The sequence below is a fragment of the Cervus elaphus genome, chromosome 11 (genome assembly GCF_910594005.1).
Source record: "Cervus elaphus chromosome 11, mCerEla1.1, whole genome shotgun sequence".
NCBI classification, from domain to species: domain Eukaryota; kingdom Metazoa; phylum Chordata; class Mammalia; order Artiodactyla; family Cervidae; genus Cervus; species Cervus elaphus.
Genome location: NC_057825.1, coordinates 60,807,086 through 60,830,229, shown reverse-complemented (window position 1 = coordinate 60,830,229; position 23,144 = coordinate 60,807,086). Strand labels below are relative to the sequence as shown.

The 23,144-nt window shown below is 36.7% G+C and overlaps 1 protein-coding gene across 4 annotated transcripts in view; it reads left to right on the top strand.

The window, feature by feature from the left end:
- SANBR (SANT and BTB domain regulator of CSR) overlaps positions 1 to 23,144 on the top strand; it is a 57,916-nt gene continuing 34,772 nt past the window's right edge. For 2 of the 4 annotated variants that reach the window (XM_043917924.1, XM_043917925.1), the window contains exons 1-7: positions 1 to 131; positions 10,498 to 10,656; positions 13,588 to 13,774; positions 14,591 to 14,684; positions 16,747 to 16,985; positions 19,801 to 19,859; positions 21,503 to 21,663. In XM_043917924.1, coding sequence (XP_043773859.1) covers positions 10,507 to 10,656; positions 13,588 to 13,774; positions 14,591 to 14,684; positions 16,747 to 16,985; positions 19,801 to 19,859; positions 21,503 to 21,663 — 890 coding nt within the window. In that variant the 5' untranslated portion in view covers positions 1 to 131; positions 10,498 to 10,506. Of the gene's footprint in view, positions 132 to 10,497; positions 10,657 to 13,587; positions 13,775 to 14,590; positions 14,685 to 16,746; positions 16,986 to 19,800; positions 19,860 to 21,502; positions 21,664 to 23,144 lie in introns of those variants that run through there. The other 2 variants (XM_043917926.1, XM_043917927.1) reach the window with 2 other exon arrangements.

Here is a 23,144-nt window from a genome sequence, read left to right as displayed (position 1 = left end):
GCGTTCCCCGCCCCGGGGCGCTGGAACCCCAGCGGTTGGGTTTGCGGGTCTGGTCGCTGCCGTTTCATGGCGTGGGTGGTGCCGGGCTCTGCAGGTGACGGGGGCGAAGCGAGGGCCATTGCGGCCTAGAGGTGAGTGACGAGCCGAGGGAGCTCGGGGGCTGGTCGGGGGCGGAAAGTACGACGAGAGGCGTTACCGCTGGCGGCTAGCGGCCCCCTCTGCGGCCTCCTCCGCTTTAGGGCCGGGCCAGAGTCTCGCTAGTGGAAAGTGCCCCCGAGACGCCCCCACGTGCATCGAGCGGCCCGCCGGCTCTGCCTTCTCTAGATGCCCAAAGCCGGTCTCTCCAGTGAACCAGCCGAGGGAGCACAGCGTCTGCCGTCCTGGCCGCACCCCTAGTCCCTGCCCTGCATCTTCCCCTGCCTCGGCCCATTGCTTTCCCCGCGCCTTTGTCTACCCCTCACCCGCTCAGCGCCCGGAGTGTCTGCCCGGGAGGGGAGGCGGGAGACCTCCAAGGTCCGGGCTGCCCTAGAGGACGTGCCGTGCAGCGAGCCTCTGGACCGAAGGTTGCGGGACTTTGATGTGTTCTTTCTAGGTTTCAATTGTGGTTTTATTTTCTCCTTCACTATGAAAGTCAGATGCCCGTTGTCGTGGTCAGAAAGCCTGGGCACAAGGCTTCTACCCTGGTGATGACTCAGTATTGTCTCCCATCCTCTGTTATGCCAGAGGCCTTTGACCTGCCCTGCTGGCGCCTCTAGCACTTATCCTTCTCAGCCTAAGGGAAAAGTCTGTGTCTACCGTATCTTTTTCTATTTGAAAATAGAAAAAACAGATGCCAGTCTTGGCCCTCTGTTTGGTCTTGTTAGTACATTTAAACTCCCATCGTGGAATGGAGAGGGCATGAGATGTGTTAAAAAGTGTAGAGTATTTAGAGTAGTAAACAATTTTTATTTTTGGTAAATAACATGTTTCATACTAAACATTAGCACCTTTTTCATATTTTATCATGAATGGAAGTAAATCTAGTAATAGTGTAATTTGAGCTTCAAACTTTTTCTTATTGGCAGTTTTTGATAAGTCTGTACTTCTTTTCCAGAAGGGGATGCACAGTTGCAGCTACCCTGAGAGAATTCTGACTCTAGGGATGCTTTCTTGAACATTTGTTTAACTGGAATTAATACTGGGTAGTTTCCCTTGCTTGGTGTGATTCAGTTGTGTAAGGAAAATATCAACAGAAAAAAATTGCTTTTCACATTTAGATGAAATTCAGTTAGTTCAGTCGCTCAGTCATGTCCGACTCTTTGTGACCCCATGGAATACAGCACACCAGGCCTCCCTGTCCATTGCCAACTCCCAGAGTTTACTCAAACTCATGTCTTAGTCAGTGATGCCATCCAACTGTCTCATCCTCTGTCGTCCCCTTCTCCTGCCTTCAATCTTTCCCAGAATCAGGGTCTTTTCCAAGGAGTCAGTTCTTTGCATCAGGTGGCCAAAGTATTGGAGTTTCAGTTTTAACATCAGTCCTTCCAATGAATATTCAGGACTGATTTCCTTTAAGATGGACTGGTTTGATCTCCTTACAGTCCAAGGGACCCTCAAGAGTCTTCTCCAACACCACAGTTCAAAAGCATCAATTCTTCGGCGCTCAGCTTTCTTTATAGTCCAGCTTTCACATCAATACATGACTACTGGAAAAACCATAACTTTGACTAGATGGATCTTTGTTGGCAAAGTAATGTTTCTGCTTTTTAATATGCTGACTATGTTGGTAATAACTTCTCTTCCAAAAGCAAGTGTCTTTTAATTTCATGGCTGCAGTCACCATCTGCAGTGATTTTGGAGCCCCCCAAAAAATAAAGTCTATCACTGTTTCCATTGTCTCCCCATCTATTTGCCATGAAATGATGGGACTGGATGCCATGGTCTTAGTTTTCTCAATGTTGAGCCTCAAGCCAACTTTTTCACTTTCCTCTTTCACTTTCATCAAGAGGCTCTTTAATTCTTCTGCACTTTTTGCCACAAGGGTGGTGTCATGTGCATATCTGAGGTTATTGATGTTTCTCCCAGCAACCTTGATTCCAGCTTTTGCTTCACCCAGCCCAGCGTTTCTCATGATGTACACCTCATATAAGTTAAATAAGCAGGGTGACAATATACAGCCTTGACGTACTCCTTTTCCTATTTGGAACCAGTCTGTTGTTCCATGTCCACTTCTAACCATAGCTTCCTGACCTGCATACAGGTTTCTCAAGAGGGAGGTCAGGTGGTCTGGTATTCCCATCTTTTTTAGAATTTTCCAGAGTTTGTTGTGGTCCACACAGTCAAAGGCTTTGGCATAGTCAATAAAGCAGAAGTAGATGTTTTTCTGGAACTCTCTTGCTTTTCGATGATCCAGCGAATGTTGGCAGTTTGATCTCTGCTTCCTCTGCCTTTTCTAAATCCAGCTTGAACATCTGGAAGTTCACGGTTTACATATTGCTGAAGCCTGGCTTGGAGAACTTTGAGCATTACTTTACTAGCATGTGAGATGAGTGCAATTGTGCGGTAGTTTGAGCATTCTTTGGCATTGCCTTTCTTTGGGATTGGAATGAAAACTGACCTTTTCCAGTCCTGTGGCCACTACTGAGTTTTCCAAATTTGTTGGCATATTGAGTGCAGCACTTTCACAGCATCATCTTTTAGTATTTGAAATAGCTCAACTGGAATTCATCCCTCTACTAGCATTGTTTGTAGTGATGCTTTCTAAGGCCCACTTGACTTCGCATTCCAGAATGTCTGGCTCTAAGTTGGTGATCACACCATCGTGATTATCTGGGTCGTGAAGATCTTTTTTGTACAGTTCTTCTGTGTATTCTTGCCACCTCTTCTTTTTTTTTTTTTTTTTGCCACCTCTTCTTAATATCTTCTGCTTAATATCTTCTGGTCCGTGCCATTTCTGTCCTTTATCGTGCCCATCTTTGCATGAAATGTTCCCTTGGTATCTCTAATTTTCTTGAAGAGCTCTCTAGTCTTTCCCATTCTCTTGTTTTCCTCTATTTCTTTGCATTGATCACTGAGGAAGGCTTTCTTATCTCTCCTGGCTGTTCTTTGGAACTCTACATTCAAATGGGTATATCTTTCCTTTTCTCCTTTACCTTTTGTTTCTCTTCTATTTGCAGCTATTTTTAAGACCTCCTCAGATAACCATTTTGCCTTTTTGCATTTCTTTCCTTGGGGATGGTCTTGATCCCTGTCTCCTGTGCAATGTCACGAACCTCCATCCATAGTTCATCAGGCACTCTATCTATCAGATCTAGTCCCTTAAATCTATTTCTCATTTCCACTGTATAGTCATAAGGGATTTGATTTAGGTCATACCTGAGTGGTCTAGTGGTTTTCCCTACTTTCTTCAGTTTAAGTCTGAATTTGCAATAAGGAGTTCATGATCTGTGCCACAGTCAACTCATGGTCTTGTTTTTGCTGACTGTATAGAACTTCTTCATCTTTGGCTGCAAAGAATATAATCAATCTGATTTCGGTATTGACCATCTGGTGATGTCCATGTGTAGCATTGTCTCTTGTGTTGTTGGAAGAGGGTGTTTGCTATGACCAGTGCATTCTCTTGGCAAAACTCTATTAGCCTTTGCCCTGCTTCATTCTGTACTCCAAGACCAAATTTGCCTGTTACTCCAGGTATTTCTTGATTTCCTACTTTTGCATTCCAGTCTCCTATAAAGAAAAGGACATCTTTTTTGGGTGTTAGTTCTAGAAGGTCTTGTAGGTCTTCATAGAACCATTCAACTTCAGCTTCTTCAGCATTACTGGTCAGGGCATAGACTTAGATTACTGTGTTATTGAATGGTTTACAGTGGAAACGGACAGAGATCATCTTATCGTTTTTGAGATTGCACCGAAGTACTGCATTTCGGACTCTTTTGTTAACTATGATGGTTACTCCATTTCTTCTAAGGGATTCCTGCCCACAGTAGTAGATATAATGGTCATCTGAGTTAAGTTCACCCATTCCAGTCCATTTTAGTTTGCTGATTCCTAAAATGTCAGTGTTAGATGATGTAAATTATTCTTAAACATATGTATTATAAATGAGTATTTATACAAGTATGGAATACACATACAAGTTTGAAAATATTTTATATGAACTGTATTTTTGATTAGCTAACAGGTACCTGCACATTGTAGGTCACAATAAATATTTTAGAAATTTTTAAGTAATCTTTTTGGAAATAAAGTAAAAAAACAACACCCAAATCCTTGCCCTGTATTCTGTTTTCAGACTGTTTTCTATTGAGGCCCAAACAGAATTGTAATAAAATACTCCATGCCCCAACATAGTTCTCAACTTAAGTGTGGTATGAAGTGATGATGTCCTAGGTACACAAGTAGAAAACAATGAAGTTCTGTAAAATCTATTTTCAGCTGAACTCAAGGCAGTGTTTTACAGTTCTTAAAGTAGTTTTTGAAAAATTTTATGCCAGTAAAGTGGCCAAAATAAGAAATAATTTGATCACCTTCTGTATGCCAGGTAGTGTGTTATATGTATTATCTAATCCTTACAATAATGTCAGAGGTAGGTATTATTTTCCTGTGCTATAGCCGATACCATTGAAATCATAGGTTGTACTGCTGGAAATGGTAACTAGATAAGAATCTAGATATGATTTTCCACTCATTTTGTTGAGAGCTTACTTCATTGGAAAGGCACTGTCTCTCCTTTCATCTGTTATATTTATCTTTGTGAATCTTTACTCCTAGGCTCTTTGGAATGATAGTGTTACTATTATAAACATTACATAGTACTAAGTGCCAGGTAACACTGTCCATGTATCTTCAAAACTATATGGGCTAGCTACTATTATTATTTGTTTTACAGATGAGAAAACTGAGGCATAGAGATACGTAATCTGAACCAGATAATACCTTAAGTGGTAGAATCAGGACAGAAATTTGGGCAGTCTAGCTCCAGGTTCCGTACACAACACGATTCTGGGCCTTCTGCAAGGTACCTGTGTGGTTGCTAGGAAGCTGTAATTTTCTTGTTTCTTTCTAATGTTCATGCAGAAACACATAGGATAAATCTATTATGTCTACCACCCGATGTCCGACATCAGTGTTTTACATATACAGTGATGTAGTACTAATCATTGTTAACGCTTCGCTGAGAGTTTCTGCATTCCAGTTCCCCATTCCAACATTTAAACATCTCTCATCCTTAGCTTAATCCTACGTGTTCAGTTCAGTTCAGTCGTTCAGTCGTGTCTAACTCTTTGCAACCCCATGGAATGCAGCACGCCAGGCCTCCGTGTCTATCACCAACTCCCGGAGTTTACTCAAACTCATGTCCATTGAGTTGGTGATGCCATCCAACCATCTCATACTCTGTCATCCCCTTCTCCTCCCCACCTTCAATCTTTCCCAGCATCAGGGTCTTTTCAAATGAGTCAGATCTTCCCATCAGGTGGCCAGAGTATTGGAGTTTCAGCTTCAACATCAGTCCTTCCAATCAGTGTTCAGGACTGATTTCCTTTAGGACGGACTGGATGGATCTCCTTGTAGTCCAAGGGACTATCAAGAGTCTTCTTAAAAAGCATCAATTCTTCAATGTTCAGCTTTCTTTATAGTCCAACTCTCACATCCATATATAACTACTAGAAAAACCATAACTTTGACTAGATGGATCTTTGTTGGCAAAGTAATGTCTCTGCTTTTTAATATGCTGACTAGCTAGGTCATAACTTTCCTTCCAAGGAGTAAGTGTCTTTTATTTTCATGGCTGCAGTCACCATCTGCAGTGATTCTGGAGCCCTAAAAAATAAAGTCTGCCACTGTTTCCACTGTTTCCCCATCTATTGCCATGAAGTGATAGGACCTGATGCCATGATCTTAGTTTTCTCAATGTTGAGCATTAAGTGAACTTTTTCACTCTCCTCTTTCACTTTCATCAAGAGGCTCTTTAGTTCTACTTCACTTTCTGCCACAAGGGCGGTGTCATCTGCATATCTGAGGTTATTGATATTTGTCCCAGCAACCTTGATTCCAGCTTGTGTTTCATCCAGCCCAGCGTTTCTCATGATGCATTCTGCATATAAATTAAATAAGCAGGGTGACAATATACAGCCTTGACGTACTCCTTTTCCTATTTGGAACCTTTCCTATTTGGAACCAGTCTGTTGTTCCATGTCCACTTCTAACCATAGCTTCCTGACCTGCATACAGACTTATCAAGAGGCAGGTCAGATGGCCTGGTGTTCCCATCTCTTTCAGAATTTTCCACAGTTTATTGTGATCCACACAGTCAAAGGCTTTGGCGTAGTCAATAAACCAGATGTAGATGTTTTTCTGGAACTCTCTTGCTTTTTCAATGATCCAATAGACGTTGACAATTGGATCTCTGCTTCCTCTGCCTTTTCTAAATCCAGCTTGAACATCTGGAAGTTCATGGTTCACATATTGTTAAAGTGTGGCTTGGAGAATTTTGAGCATTACTTTACTAGCATGTGAGATGAGTGCAATTGTGCAATAGTTTGAGCATTCTTTGATATTGCCTTTCTTTTGAATTGAAATGAAAACTGACCATTTCCAGTCCTGTGGCCACTGCTGAGTTTTCCAAATTTGCTGGCGTATTGAGTGCAGGACTTTCACAGCATCATCCTTTAGGATTTTAAATAGCTCAACTGGAATTCTATCACCTCCACTAGCTTTGTTCATAGTGATGCTTCCTAAGGCCCACTTGACTTCACATTCCAGGATGTCTGGCTGTAGGTGAGTGATCACACCATCATGATTATCTGGGTCATGAAGATCTTTTTTGTACAGTTCTTCTGTGTATTCTTATTGGAGAAGGAAATGGCAACCCACTTCAGTGTTCTTGCCTGGAGAATCCCATGGACGGAGGAGCCTGGTAGGCTGCAGTCCATGGGGTCACTAAGAGTTGGACACGACTGAGCAACCTCACTTTCTGTGTATTCTTAGCACCTTTTCTTAATATCTTCTGCTTCTGTTAGGTCCTTACCATAGGTACTGTTATTTTATGCTGCATCACATTTGTGAGGTGCTTTTTTCACAGTGCTTTCACAAAATAATCTCTTTGGTTATTTATATAAAGTCAGTTAGAGGTATACCTGATAGCTCAGTTGGTTAAGAATCCGCCTGCAATGCAGGAGACCTGGTTCAATTCCTGGGTCAGGAAGATATGCTGGAGAAGGGATAGGCAACCCATTCCAGTATTCTTGGGCTTCCCTTGTGGCTCAGCTGATAAAGAATCCACCTGCAATGTGGCAGACCTGGGTTCAGTCCCTGGGTTTGGAAGATCCCTTGGAGAAGCGAAAGGCTACCCACTCCAGTATTCTGGCCTGGAGAATTCCATGGACTGTTTAGTCCATGGGGTCACAAAGAGTCTGTCACGACTGAGTGACTTTCACTTTCACTTTTCATAGGTATTACTATCACTTAATTTTCATTGCAGAAGTTCAGATGACCTGCTCTGACTAATTTGTGTGGAGTTAAACCTCAAACCTAAGTTTCAGATTTCTCTGTGCATTGCTTCTTCCACTGTAGTAGTGTGTCGGTTTATCTCCGCTTTATACTGCTTTTCCTAAAATAGGTAACATTTTTCCATAAGAACAGTTTTGTTTGGGGGGATTATATTTCCAGCACAGATTCAGCATCAATAAAGCCATTGTTGTTGTTGTTCAGTTACCCAGTCGTGTCTCATTCTTTGCAACCCCATGAATTGCGTCATGCCAGTCATGCCTGTCCCTCACCATCTCCCGAAGTTTGCCCTAAGTTCATGTCCATTGCATTGGAGATGCCATCTAGCCTTCTCATCCTCAGGTGCCCTCTTCTGCCCTCAATCTGCCCTCAGCATCAGGGACTTTTCCAGTGAGTCAGCTGTTCGCATCTGATGACCAAATACTGGAGTTTCAGTTTCAACATCAGTCCTTCCAGTGAGTGTTCAGGGTTGATTTCCCGTAGGATTGGCTGATTTGATCTCCTTGCTCCAAGGGATTCTCAGGAGTCTTCTCCAGCAACACAGTTCAAAGGCATCGATTCTTTGAGGCTCCACCTTCTTTACGGTCGAGCTCTTACAACCGCACGTGATCACTGAGAAGACCGTAGCCTTGACTATATGAACCTTTGTCAGCAGAGTAATGTGTCTGCTTTTCAACACACTATCTAGGTTTGTCATAGCTTTCCTGCCAAGAAGCAAACGTCTTCTGATTTCATGATTGCAGTCACCATCCGCAGTGATTTTAGAGCCCAAAAAAGTCATAGAACTCAGTCGTGTCCGACTCTTTGCAACCCCATGTACTGTAGCCTACCATGCTCCTCCATCCATGGAATTTTCCAGGCAAGAGTACTGGAGTGGGTTGCCATTTCTGTAAATTTCCATTCTGACTTCAGATACAATGCCTGGTCCATGGTGGAGGCTCAGCAAATGTTAATTTTTTTTTAACAATTTCAGCTTTATTGAAGTATAATTGACATAAATTCTCAAAATTTTTTAAATTTGAAGGGAGTAGCTTCTTTTTTCCTTCAGTACCACAGCCTTTTCTCTCCCTTGGCTCACAAACAGAAGCTTTGGAAATTGCTTCATTGAATCATTACTAACTACATAATGTTTAGACTCTGTCTCTCTCTACCCTAAGCCATCATTCCCATTTGCTATCTCCTCTATACTCTACTTTTCAAATATAATGGAAAGAGCATGAATCTGAGAGTCAGTTTTACGTGGGTCTTTCTTCTGCCTCTTATTAGCTCTGTGGCCTTGTCCAAATTATTTAAGTTTTCTGAATGTGTTTCTTCATCTTGTAAAATTGGGGAAAGACTCTATCTTATAGGGTTGTGATGAGAATTGAAATAAGTTATATAAAAACCTTAGTACAGCTCCAGCCTACTAGTAAACACCTGATAAATAAGTTCTTAAAATTCTCTTAAGGTTGAAGGAGATAGATTCTTTTTCTCCTTAATACTGGTCTTCCCCTCCTCCAAATACAACAGTTATTATTTGTCCCTCCTCTGCCCTTGCATGGCTCGCCTCTGCTTGGCTCTCAGCAGATGATATTAAAATCATTTGTTTGTCTACCTGTATCCTCAGCTCTCTGATAGTAAACTCCTTGAGGACAGGGACCATGCCATATTTTTTATGGTATCCCCAGTGCTTGGCCTGGCTTATAGTTGGTACTCACTGAATGTTTATTGAGGTACATCCCTTTGGAAAGCCTTCTAGAGACTTTTTCTTGGTCATCATGTTGCCTGAAGATTTTGGACACACCTTTAGTCACTTGATTCAAGGTCTCCTGGATTGAACCAGAGGATATGTGATAGTAGGACCAGGGTGGGGAACCTAGTAAAGAAGCAGGGGAAGCTACCATTCTGCAGGAGTGAGTGTGAGTGTGTATGTGTGTGGAGGTGCTGTGGCTTTTTATATATGAGAGTCAGAGTGTGTGTTGGGGTGTGTGTAAGGGTTAAACCTTGTCAGGCCAGTCGCCACATTGCTTCTGAAGACAAGGAATAAGAGAACTTTACAAAAAATGTTTCAAACATATAAAAACAGTGCTAATTACATTTGTTAATATAATCTCCTCACCATATGTAATTCATAATCACATGCACAATAACTTTTATGCTTATCCTAAAATGTCAGATTAACTTGGTTCTAAGTTTCATTTGATCTAGTTCAGTTCAGTCACTCAGTCATGTCCAACTCTTTACATCTATCAAATTAAGTATACTCAGCCTTCATTGTAGCATGGACATTCAATCACAGAGCGAGAAAGTATGGCTTGGGACTGCAATGAAATTATCATGTAACTATTTTTTTTTTTCACCATTTAGCTCCACCATCCATGAACTGCTAATCAAAATATAAATCAGCCACACATAAGGGGTTTTTTAAGGAAGATATATTGTATTCAACTTTTTCTCTGTTTTGTTATGAAAAGCTTTTAACATACAGCAAAATCAAAAGAATTTTATAGTGAACACTTGTATACCCATCACTTATATTCTATCCTTAACATTTTATCATATTTTTTAAATCACATATTTACCCAGCTGTATATCCTTCTAGGCTTCCCCGATGGCGCAGTGAGTAAGGAATCAACCTGCAGTGCAACAGTCTTAGGAGATGTGGGTTTGATCCCTGGGTCGGGAAGATCCCCTGGAGGAGGGTAGGGCAGCCCACTCCAGTGTTCTTGCCTGGAGAATCACATGGACAGAGAAGCCTCGTGGGCTGCAGTCCATGGAGTTGCAAAGAGTTGGACACGACTGAGCAACTAAGCGTGCACATCCTTCTATCCGTGTATCTGCCAGTCCATAATATTCAAGTGCTGTTATATTTGAAGAGACTTGAGCTATATATTCTGTGTTGATTTTTAGTTCAGTTTTATTTTTCTTTTTTTTAGTAGCAGTTAATTCTCAGGAATGAATTATAACTGACTTACAATGTTCTGAAAACATTTGGATTTCAGATGCAAATAAATTTGTCTTCTCTATTTCTAGTTCCAAAAGATGAGTCGTGGATATTCAGAAAACAACAATTTCCTAAACAATAACAACCAAATGGTATTGGACATGATCCTTTACCCATTAATTGGAATCCACCAGACCATCAATTGGGAAACTGTGGCAAGGCTTGTGCCTGGATTAACACCCAAAGAGGTAAATAACAGTCTTCCAGATAGCTAGTGAAAAGAAATCAGAAAAAGTGATCAATTTAAAAGAGTAACTACTAAGAAAGAAGAAGTATTTGAGTTTCACATATTCATATGCATGTAAAAACTAAATATGCATAAAATATGATTTGACTATATATAAAATCTATGTAGATCTATGATTTATTAACCCACCTGCTATGATTAAATTCAGCCTTATTTTACATATTTACAACTGAATAGGTAGGTAAGACTTTTGTAAATCCAATTTTATTATTAAATTGCTAATGCTGTGCTTCCCAGAATTGAGTAATATACAGACCTTTTTAAAAGAAAAAACTTGAAAACTTGCAATGATGACCCAAATTACTATCACAGTGGAAATTAAATGTGCACTAACAATACCAGCTATAAACACACCTGTATAATCATAAACCAAATTTTACATTTTATAGACACAAGTGGAAACTCAAACCAACATAATTCAAACTAATAAACTTAATGTGATCAGTAATAGTGTTTTGCTGAAATTAAATTGCAATTATAATGCAAATATGGTATAGTCTTTTGTGGCACAAAATTTTTTTGTGTTTAGCCTATATTGCTGAAAGCCCCTCAAAGCCTGTATTCTTTCTCCACTTTGCTCTCTTTAACTTGTGGTGAAGCCTTGTTTTGCACCAAGACATTACTTGCCTTCCCTTGGCATTAACACATCTCTTCTCTACTAAGTCTGTTTTCTACTTTGTCTTAAAATATTCTGTCATCCTAATGACTCAAATGATTTTTATTAATGTAATCCTCAGAATCAAAACTTGCAACCTAAAAACTTCTATAGGGTACTCTTTCTGGTAACTCATCTCTGAACTCTAGTTTGAGCACACGGACCTCAGGATTTTTGCTATTGAAAGGAACACTAAAGTGAGTGAATCATCTCAGGTTTCTAGAAGTAGAAAGGACATTAGCGATTTTACCCAGTAGATTTTAAGCATTATCACTAGTGCCTTTCCCATGATACACTCTCAGTACTTACAGAATCAGTGAATGAACCAAGTTCTACCCTCTTCTTTTACAGCTGAGAAAACATACCCACAGAGATTACTTGCCCTTGATTATAAGTCTTTGTGAAATGATGAAGGAACTTACTTAGTATATATTATCATTCCTTAATCTATACTTTTTCATCTTTTGGATTTTTACATGTTAGCTTTTAAAACAAGGCAAAAGTGTGAATTTGACCATTTTTCTAACTTTTTATTGTGAATATTTTCAAACATATAGAAAGGTTAAAAGAAGAGCATAGCATCCCTATATCCTTTATTTGGGGTTAGCAATTCTAGATGTTTGCTTGATTTCTTTATGTAGCTTTTTTTTTTTTTTTTTTTTTTTGACATTTAAAAGTGAATTTCAGGAACTTCCCTGGTGGTCCAGTGGCTTGAGACTCTGAGCTCTCAGTGCAGGGGGCCTGGGTTCAGTTCCTGGTCAAAGAACTAGATCTCATATGCTGCAAATAAGACCTGATGCAGCCAAATAAGTAAATATTCTAAAAAAATAAATAAAAGTAAGTTTCAGACATCACTCCATAGACTGCAGCATACCTCTTAAAATAAGAATATTATTATATAACTACCTAGCTACAGTATCATGGTCAAACCTAGGAAAATTAATAGTAACTCCATTGTATCATCTAATATCCACTGTGTATTCAGATTCACCCAATTGAAAAAAAATTTTTTTTTCTTTTTGGCCACACTGCATGGCTTATAGGATCTTAGTTGCAGGAGCTGGGGTCAAATTTGTACCCCCTGCAGTGGAAGCACAAAGTCTTAACCACTGGACCGCCAGGGAAGTCCTTTACTTATATATCTTTTAAATGTGTTTTCAAAGGACTAAACCTTGAGTAGGCATTTGTTTGTAGTAATAGTACTATAATACTATTAGTAAACAATCTTCATTAAAATGGTGCTCAATATCTGCTGGGCACCTGGTAAATATCTGCGTAGTAAATGAATAATGCCATACCCAATGCATTATTCACTTACCATATATGTGTGTATGTAGATATATTTTTCTCCTTTTGCACCTCCCATATTACTTGGTCTGCTGTGTAACTTGCCATCCACATTGCTGTTGACGGAGGTTTAAACATGAATACTATAGAAGTGCTATCTGACAAAGACCCACATTAAGGAAGGCATTTTGTGTTGTGACCTAGTACGCTCAGAAATGACATTTTCATGGACAACTTAGCCTTACTATGCTTAATGCATTCTTGATATTTTCCAGTCTATTGTATTTTTTTTCACTGCTAATCTGTTCTTTCTAAATTAATTCTATGACTGACAATGAGTTAAGGGAGAACATTGTGCTAGAACAAACTGCCCAAATATGTGGCCATATATTTATAAGTGTTTTCAAGTGTTACTGCAGTATTTTGTGCAAGATGAACCTCACTGTTACTACATAAATAAGTGTTACTACAGTATTTTGTGCAAGGTGAACCTCACTGTTGGTAAGAACAAAGACTCATTATTTTAATGAAGAAAATCTAGGATCACAAATCAGATACTTTTTGATTTGTTTTCTGTTGAAGGTTAGAATTTGGTCTTGTTCCTGGTGAAAACTCAGTGTGAAAATAACAGCCAAGTTTTTAACTAAAGTTTTTAAATTGTCAACTGATAATAGACATAGATCACTGGGAAATATGGTTAGTGAAGGCATTCTTCATTTTCCTACAAGTATATAAATATATTATGGCTTTGAGTTAAAGTATATTTTTAAAGACCTACCCTGAATTTTAAAAAAAATAAAGTAAGTCAGAGGTTTTCATGTATTGAAATATGCACTGGTTTTCTAGATGTTACCCAAGAGATTAATTTTTCACTTATAAAAAATGATTAAAATCCCCAGACCTGCATTTCCTTCCTTTATGCCGTTACAGTGTGCAAAGAGGTTTGATGAGCTGAAGAGCAGTGGAAGTTCACCTGTGGACAACCAGTATAGTCCCCTCATGGCTGCTGGAGAGAGTCCTGTTGAAACGTTAGCCACATACATCAAATCCTCGCTTCTTGACACACAAGGAGAATTTCAGGAGACTCCAGTTGGTCAGGATACAGTTTCTAAAACAGGTAAGGTTTTAAAAGCAAAAGGCAGTATTTGTCCTTATGATAATTCTGAAAAATATTATGCATTCCAGTCAACTTTATTTAAAGGTTAATAGAAACCTTAATGGGAAAAATCTGTTAGTATTTGTATCTTCGTGAGCTTTAGAAATTTGTCTTTGCTATATTTTTAAAAAATTTAGATGTTAACATACATGGCCAACAGTATTACCAAAAAAAAAAGGTTTTCAGTATATTAAAATCTACTACTCCATTATGTTAGCCTATTTGTGTCATAAAATTTAGAGGAATTTGACCTGTATCTCTTACTTAATTTTTTTTTTAACTGAGAGAATCTCGCTTGTCTCTCACGATACCTTTTTTACAGCTCCCCTCTATGAAAGTCAACAGTAGCTTCAGATGACACAAAAGCAGGGTGTGGGAGATGTTCTCCACATTACATTGAAAAGAACAGCTGGTTTTAGAAATCTTCAATGTAGTGAATTGTTTTAATCTCAGCAGTAGCAGAATATTGATACAAAAGTTTGCTTCAGGAAGAGAAATTCTATTGTAGGCTTTTGAACATTTGACCCCTGTCCCTACATACCAGGTTAGTATTTTTTTTTAATCTTCAGTGTAATGTTAGCAGTTTGTGACTGTTTTTCATACTGTTTCTTTCATATACCTTTAGAAATATTAAGGCACCTAACAAAGTACCATCATTAACTACTCTTGGAAACCATGCATTTATAGTATAACCATTCAGTAAGTAAAAACCCACTTTCAGCTAGAAATGCTAACCTCCCCGCTTTGTTTTTGTATGTGTTTGTTTCTGTATTTAAGGAAGACATAGTATAGCTTCCACAAGGAATTGTTCTTCAGAAAGTGAAAATTGTACTACTCATAATGGTGGAGAAAAGACTGAAGAATCTGAAGGGTAGGAGGCTGGTTCTTTGCTAGATAAGCTTTTAATATGAATATCAACTTCAAATTATAAAATATATGAATGATGATTATATATATCAGTTACCATAATTTAGGAATTTCACATTACACAGTTGCTGAAACAGTTGATATCAGGGTAGTTGATGTGTTGAACTATCAACAACTGCTTAGTTAGGTGAACATATGGCTTATTCATACTACTTATAAATTAGACAACAGTTTTCCACTTTAAGAATTCATTTTCATCTTATAAATGTTAGAAATAACATCCATTAATGTAAAGTTTTGGAAAGCAACCTTTAAAACCCAAAGAAAAATCTCTGCCATTAGTTCTGCAACTTTATTAAAGAAACTGGATGTGTATTTTAGAACTATTTGGATATAATTACTCATTATAGAAACATTTTAAAATTAAAATATATATTTCAATGTAATGCAAGTTTTAATAATTTTGTATTGTTTTGTGTATTTTACATACAATAAACTGCACATATTTTGAGTATTCACTTTTGATGAATGCTAGCCATATAACCAATGAAGACAAAGAACATTTTCATTATCTCTAAAGGTTCCTTTGGGTATTTTCAGTTTTGATAGTTTTTTAATAACACATATCATAAAATTTACCCTTTTGAAAAGTTCTGGGGATGGATTCTAGAGATAATTGCATAATTGCATAATAATATGAGTGCATTTACTTTATGTATATTTTACCACAATAAAAAAATTTCACCCTTTTATAGCTTAGTGAAATTTACTTTACTCACATAGATTTTTAAAAATTTTATTTTTACCATGACAGATATTCAAACAATATATTCTTAATGTTCAACAAATACTTTTTCTTGGTTGCATGGCATGTGGGATCTTATTTCCTCAATCAGAGATCAAACCCGTGTCCCCTGCATTGCAAGGCAGATTCTTAACAACTGGACCACCAGGGAAGTCCCCTCAGATAGATTTTTTAACTGATAGGTTTGTTTGTGTAGCATAAAAATTTATCAAGTTAATTTTTTAACTATTATTAGTTAGTATTTCATGTTTTGGCCCAAAAATTCACTGAATTTTCATGTTTCATTATACCAGCCATTACCTGTTTATATTTTGACCGTAATGTCTTTGGAAGAACAGTTTGCAAAGTTGCTTAAATTCCTTTATTTTGACAAGGCACTGATTATTAATCCTTTTTCTGTTGCCAGTTTTACTTCAGATGTAATTTCTTTGTGTTAAAAATTTTTGAAGTTCATTTAAATACATATTAAATTCCTATTGTAGATTAGTGTATCTCTTCCTATTTAATCTCTTCCTTTTGTAATGACATGAAGGCAGTTGTGGATCACACAAGTATTTCTTTTTGAGGTAATATAATTTTCAAGGGCATATACATTCAAAGAGTATACAATTTTTGAAATAGTCTTTCTGATATATCATCTAAACCTATTCTTAAATTGTTTTTTAAATGTGTAAATAAGCACGTTGTAGTGTTCAATTTTTAAACCACATTTACTGATTTATATTTATTGAATGCCTAGAAACAAGCTTTCTAGCTGTTAAAAATAACAAAATAGCTACGCTAATTATTCACTATTCAATGAATAATTTTGACTTTTTCCCATTCATTAATAGTAAGAAAATTCTAGTGTTTCATCTTTATCTCCTTTCTATATCCATTACCATGTAAAAGTGCTGTTTTATGTTGCTCACAAGAACTAGAAATTGTAATTTAATTTTTCTTTGTGAATTGGTATTTTTTAAAAACACTATAATTAACTTATATTTGAAAATAATAAGCTTCAAACCTTTTATTAGTTCTATAGTAAAAAAATTTTGTTTTACTAAGTCAGTAGCTTAACTAAAATTAGTCATAGTTTTCAGATACTGATCAGGGTAGAAAGGTGCTAATGTAAACTTCTGAATGTCAAGTCTTGTAAAACTGATATGTGGTTAAAACCTTGAAAAACATCTGGTTCTCATACTTCCAATAAATGTCAATATTATTGGCTCCTCTTCTAAAACTCTAATAATTTCATTTCTGTGTAACATTTTTCATGAAGGCCAAACATGGTGATCCATGTATGTGATGAAGCAAAAAACTTGAAAGAAGATTTTATTTGCCCACGAGATCTTTTGATATCAGAAATGAAGTACTTTGCTGAATATTTATCTGTGGATGCCCAGCGCTGGGAAGAGGTGGACATTTCAGTTCATTGTGACGTTCACATTTTCAACTGGTTGATAAAATATGTTAAAAGGAACACTAAGGAGAATAAAGATTGTGAGATGCCCTCTTTAGGTAAAAGACAATCTATTACTTACTTTGTAGTGAAATTTTTGTGTCAGTTGATAGTTGCTTCAGGCCAAATAGGAAATGTGGAAAATTGTTCACACCTTAGTATTTATGTTCAGATTAGTAATCACTGTTTAGAAAACTGATACCGCATTCCTTTTTAGCAAATTTTAGTGAGTTTATGGCCAATGGACAGGTCTCTAGATTAGCCATTTTCACTGTATGTTACGATGGCCTACCACTGGCGTCCTAAAGATCCTTTCAGAGGACCCACAACATCAAGGGAATCTGCTTAATAATGCCAGGATGTTATTTATCATTTTTCCCTCTATGTTGACATTTGTTCAGAAAGTGCAGAAGTAATAGAGGATAGAACTGTTGGAGCTTTAGCACACATCAAGGAAGGAGCATCATGTAGTATGAGTGGTCACTGTGTCCTTCAACCCATGTGCTCATCGTAAAAACGGGAAAAAAAGAAAAGGAAAAAATAGTTTCTCTTAGGAATATCCTTGATGAGGCAGTAAAAGTGACTAGTTTTATTAACTTTTGACTCTTGACTGTACATTCTTTTGACATTCTACTTGATGCTGAGGAAGTGCACTCTTGCTGCTCACCGGAGTGTGACGGCTGTCTTAAGGAAAAGCACTCGTACAAGCTGCCTGAGTTGCAAGCTAAATTAGCTGCTTTCTTACAAAACCATTTTTACTTGGAAGAATGGCTGACAGACCCTCACTTAAGCATCTGGCAGATACTTTCCTCCTTTTTTATTTTCTAATTTTTCCTTTGGCTGCACTGCACAACTTGCAGGATCTCAGTTCCCCAAGCAGAGGCTGAACCCAGGTCACGGCAGTGAAAGCTCAGCATGCTGACCGCTAGGACCAGGGCGTGTCCCGGACAGGCGGTTTGTTGAAAATGAATTAAGTTAGCCAGTCAATGAAAGGGAAATAACTAACAATATTTGTTGCCCGTGATAAAATTCATGCTTTCAAGTAAGAATTAAGAGTTTTGGAAAACTTGTATCTGCTTCCACGTGCTTGATAGTTGCTGTATATTTAAAGACTTTTCTTTAAATATTAACAAATAAGACTTTTTAATATAATGTATAATGAAATGTTTCAACATTTGGAAGATCTGCATAACTCAGTAAACAAACCAGTGTCTTTTAAATGATCGATGCATGATGTTAACAAAAAATCTTGCATAGATTAAAGATCCATTCTAAGGGCAAGGCAAATCAGAGAATTTTGAGATAGCAGAATAGGAAATGCTCTTAGTATGATTTTGATTCCCATTGCAACTAACTTTTAAGAAAGACTACCCACAAATTCAGTGTGGAAACAGATGTGAGACTCAAACTATCTGCCTTTAAGTCAGACACTGAAGGGATTTATAGAAAATATCAAACTGTTATTTTCATTTTGTTTTGAAAAATACATTTTCATAAAATTATGTTAATATGTAATGAGTTTATTAATTCACTGAAAAAGAATAATAAATATTTTAATTTTTTTCTGTTTTATTTTCCAGTATAGTAAATACAGTAGATATAACCCACTTAAAGAAAAGCTGTCTAGGAATCTCAGCTTTTAAGATTTTTTTTTGAAAATAGGTTTTGAGAGCAAAAGTTTGAGAACCAGTGTTCTAGATGATAAGAAGAGTAATTACTAAGTAATGTTTTTTGGGCATTGACTAGTATAGGAAATCACTCTAATGGGGTTTAATATAAGTATTTCTGTGCACTAGAATTACAATTTACAGTAATATCAAAATATTTCTAATTTCTTACTAGTAAATAAATTTATACAGACAGTATAAAAGTCTTCTGAGGAAGTTCATAATTTAATACTTTTTTGTGACCAAATTAAGGGAAAAGATTTCTAATGGTTCTTAAAATTGCAAAATTGCTAAATCAAAATTTTCAACCAGTCAAAAGGTAAAAAAAATGGAGCAAACTTGGTCTTTCTGTAATCTTGAACCTTAAATCAGTGGCTACAAATGTTAAGCTTCTATAAAAGCAATCTTTAACTAGGAAAACTAGCAAAATGCTTAATTACATTGCTAATAATCTAGACCTTGGGTCTTAACTGGAATGGGTCATATTATAGTTGAAATTTTTCACCAACTCCTTCCTCTCTTTACCATTTCTCTTTGAGAACCTTCCATCTAGAATTGTTATTTAAGGAAAGATTGGGATTACTTATTATAATTATTGTGTACATAGTCCTTTATTTAGGAGGACTGTCTTAGTACTGTAACAGTAAATATCAAAATGTTTCTTTTTCCTTAAATATAACTCATGGAAAATGACTGAGGTTTACTGAAATGATAGCATCAGCCAGCATCCCCTTTCCCTGGTTGTGCCTTTGAAGTCTGCCTGTAGGAAGTAATTTTTCATTTCTGCAATAGTAAATTTTATATTATCTTTAAGAATCTTTTAAATTAAGCATGTGTTCATAACAAGCATTTGAACCACATTTGAAATAACTTCACTATGATTTTTGTGTGATGAGTTATATTCTCAATTTTAATTATCTTTTCCCCTGGTTTAGTTAAGGAGGAATTAGTATATATCATATCTTTAACTAGAGTCTTTTTACTTGATGTAAATCTAATTCCAGGGCAAATTTGCTATATGTTTTCTCTATACCCTAAATTTTAACTTTGCATTTTCTTTCTTCCTTGCATATAAGCCATAGTAAGATTTTATTAAATTGTTCTTATTAAAGTAACCTCGTCTTTTAAGGTGAGAAGGAGCCTGTTCTAAGGAGACTGAGATGAAAATCAAAAGGAGAATTTAATTTTTTCTCTCTCTCTTTTTTAGAGCCAGGAAATGTCATTTCAATTCTTATTTCTTCAGAGTTTTTGAAAATGGATTCGCTGGTAAGTGTTAACAAAAGATCCAGCTCTTCTATTCACCTGTGCTTGGTGATGTTTTCTTCAAGTGTCTAGAAAATTTGGAGACATCTTCCTAAAGTCGTTGTTGATTGAAGACTGATTCATTAGAATAAGCTGCTGGTGTTTGGAGGACTTTGTTCTATTGGGAAAGGCTAAAGGCTACTGTGTGTCATTTGCATAGGATGCCTATAGAGCTAGCAATTCATCCTCAAGGGAGGAGGTAACAGTAGCATCAGATGAAACTAAACAGAATTAATTTTGCCCCAAAAGGGATTTGGCCATAAAACCAAATTAAAAGAAAATTAATTGGAACATATTTGTTTTACTATTTAAATAATTGGTTTAAGCTTATACTGTTTATTTGTGTCTTTCATTTATAGTTAAGCAAACTAAAAAGTGAATGCCCAGCTGCTAAAAGATGTGATTTTGTATGTGTAAACCACATGCTTATGTCTGTTGTTAAAAGTAGTTGATGAAACATAAAAGCACAATATATACATATCAGACTGTTAACACTGAATATATTTTTCTTCTTTTTCCTTTTATTTAATAAATTTCTTTATCATTCAAATGTTTTTTTTTTTGTTTTTTGTAGTTTTAAATGAATATTTGCTTTTAACCTCTTGTAAAACTACACAGAGCAAAATATTCCTTTACTGTGTTAACAGATGTGAAGTTCATTCATTTGTATGAGGTTTTATTGTATTTTTGTACTTCTTAGTCCCTCCCTCTTCTGTTGTTGGTATTAATTGCTTCAGGGGAGTGTTAATAGGAAAAAAAGAGAGACTAAAAGAGTCTATGAGTTTTGATTTTTGTAATCTAAGACCTAAAGAATGATTTTTATGTCATAGCAAAATATTTAGAAGAATACATAATTAACCAGTGCTGTTTTTCCCCAAAACACAATCTACCCTGAAAAGTAAATAAATATACCTGACATTGAAGAAAGGCAGAAAGCAAGCACAACAGAACTGAGAAAACCCTAAAGTGACTGAAATTGTTTCTGTTAGAGAAATGGAGATGTAAAATTGTCACTAAGTTTATGATAGAAAGTCACATATCTTGTGAAGTAATTAGCCTCCAACTAATAAAAAAATTAAAAAAAAAAAAAATAGATCCTATATATAAACAAGATCCTACCATTTGGTACAGGCACCTATATTCAGTATCTTATAATGACCTATAATGAAAAATAATTATGCATGTATGACTGAATCACTTTGCTATATACCAGAAGCTAATACAACATTGTAAATCAACCATACAGTACTTCAATAAAAATTTTTTACGTTTTGGAAACAAAAAAAAAAAAAAAGAAAGTCACATATCTGTACCCTTGAGTTTGTGGACTTAAAATTTATATCTGCCACAATCATGAAAGATGTTCATTACATTGTTGTTCAAAATATTCTAAGAAGTTTGAAATTTTTTCCAGCTATGTTTGTATAAATTTGACATACTAGACCACTTTGGAACAGTATAGTTTAACGCAAACAGGTAGAGCTAAGTTATTGCTTAGCAATACATGGATTAAGCCTTTAATGAATCTTTATCTTTGAAAAGTGTTGATATGACATTATCCTTTCTGTTTCCACCTTCAACACTTATTTTCTGTGTTTTTTGTTTAGGTTGAACAGTGTATACAGTATTGCCACAAAAATATGAATGCCATTGTAGCTACTCCATGCAACATGAACTGTATTAATGCAAATCTTCTTACACGTATAGCTGATCTGTTTACACACAATGAAGTTGATGATTTAAAGGACAAGAAAGATAAGTTTAGGAGGTAATTTTTAAAATTTAATTTTAAAGGTAATGTTCCTATTAGAATGTGTTATTTTTCTTTTATTTCAGTAAAAATTCTATATTTAGAATATATTTAGAAATCTGTTTCCATTTTATTTTAAATAAATTAAAATATGGGGCTTCTCAGGTGGCTCATGGTAAAGAATGCACCTGCCAATGCAGGAGATGCAGGAGACGTGGGTTCAATCCCTGAGTTGGGAAGATCCCCTGGAGAAGGAACTGACAACCCACTCCAGTCTTCTTGCCTGAAGAATTCCATAGACAGAGAAACCTGGTGGGCTACAGTCCACAGAGTCATAAAGAGTCCGACACGACCGAGCAACTGAGCATACTTGCCTGAAGTAAAATATATTCTGAGCGGATGGCTCGAGGTGAAAAATAGTAACTAAATTAGTTACTTTGTATAAGGCGTATATAAGCAGATCATGATGGTGAATTATGTTAAAAATTATCAAGACAGGGCCTTAGTATAAAGGGGAAGAGTTGTGTGAGATGAGGTCAACAACATTAGGAGCTGTTTAGGTCATACAAGGAGTGTATACTTTATTCTAGGTGGAATGGAAGCAGAGGAGTGGCATGATCTGATTTGTTTTTAAGAAATCAGCCTATTCTGTGTGGAGAAAAGACTATAAGTATATAAGAAGCAAGACCTATTTGAAGTCTAGTGCAGTGGTCTAGTGAGAGATAGAAAGCTTTGGACTAGAGCAGAGGCTGGGGCTCTGGAAGGAAGTAGGTGGATTCAGAGTATGTTATTACAGAGATTTGACAGATTTTCCAATGTGATAATATGGGAAAAGAGAATATTTTAGGATAATTACTAGGTTTTAAGGTTAAGTAACTAAGTGAGTGATAGTATCATTAATAGAGCAGTGACTGGGGTTAGGGGAATCAGAAGGTGTGTTTGGATCTTGTTAAGTTTATTTAAAATATTTAATATACTTCTTGGACATTCAGGTAGGATGGCAGGTAGATGTAAGTCTGAAGTTTAGATCAGAGTTCAGGGCTTAAAATAAAAATATGAGTAGATGATGTTTAAAGCCATAGAACTGAATGAGATTTCCTAGCCAGACCATATGTTCTCTGCTGAATTGCAATGGCACCTTTACCATAAATCAGGAGACTATATATGTGAGGTCTCTTTCTGAATTCTCCATTTTGTTCTGTTGATTTCTTTGTCTATACTTTTATCAGTAGGACACTGTCTTAATTACAGTAGCTTTCTAATATGTTTTCGGTATCTAGTAATCTAAAATTCTGGAGAAGGAAATGGCAGCCCACTCCAGTATTCTTGCCTGGAGTATCCCATGGATAGAGGAGCCTGGCAGGCTACAGTCCATGGGGTTGCAAGAGTCGGACGCAATTTAATGACTAAACCACCACCACCACCACCAATCTAAAATTCTCCAGCTTTGCCGTTCTCCAAGATTGCTATCTTAGTCATTTTATGTCTTTTGCATTTCC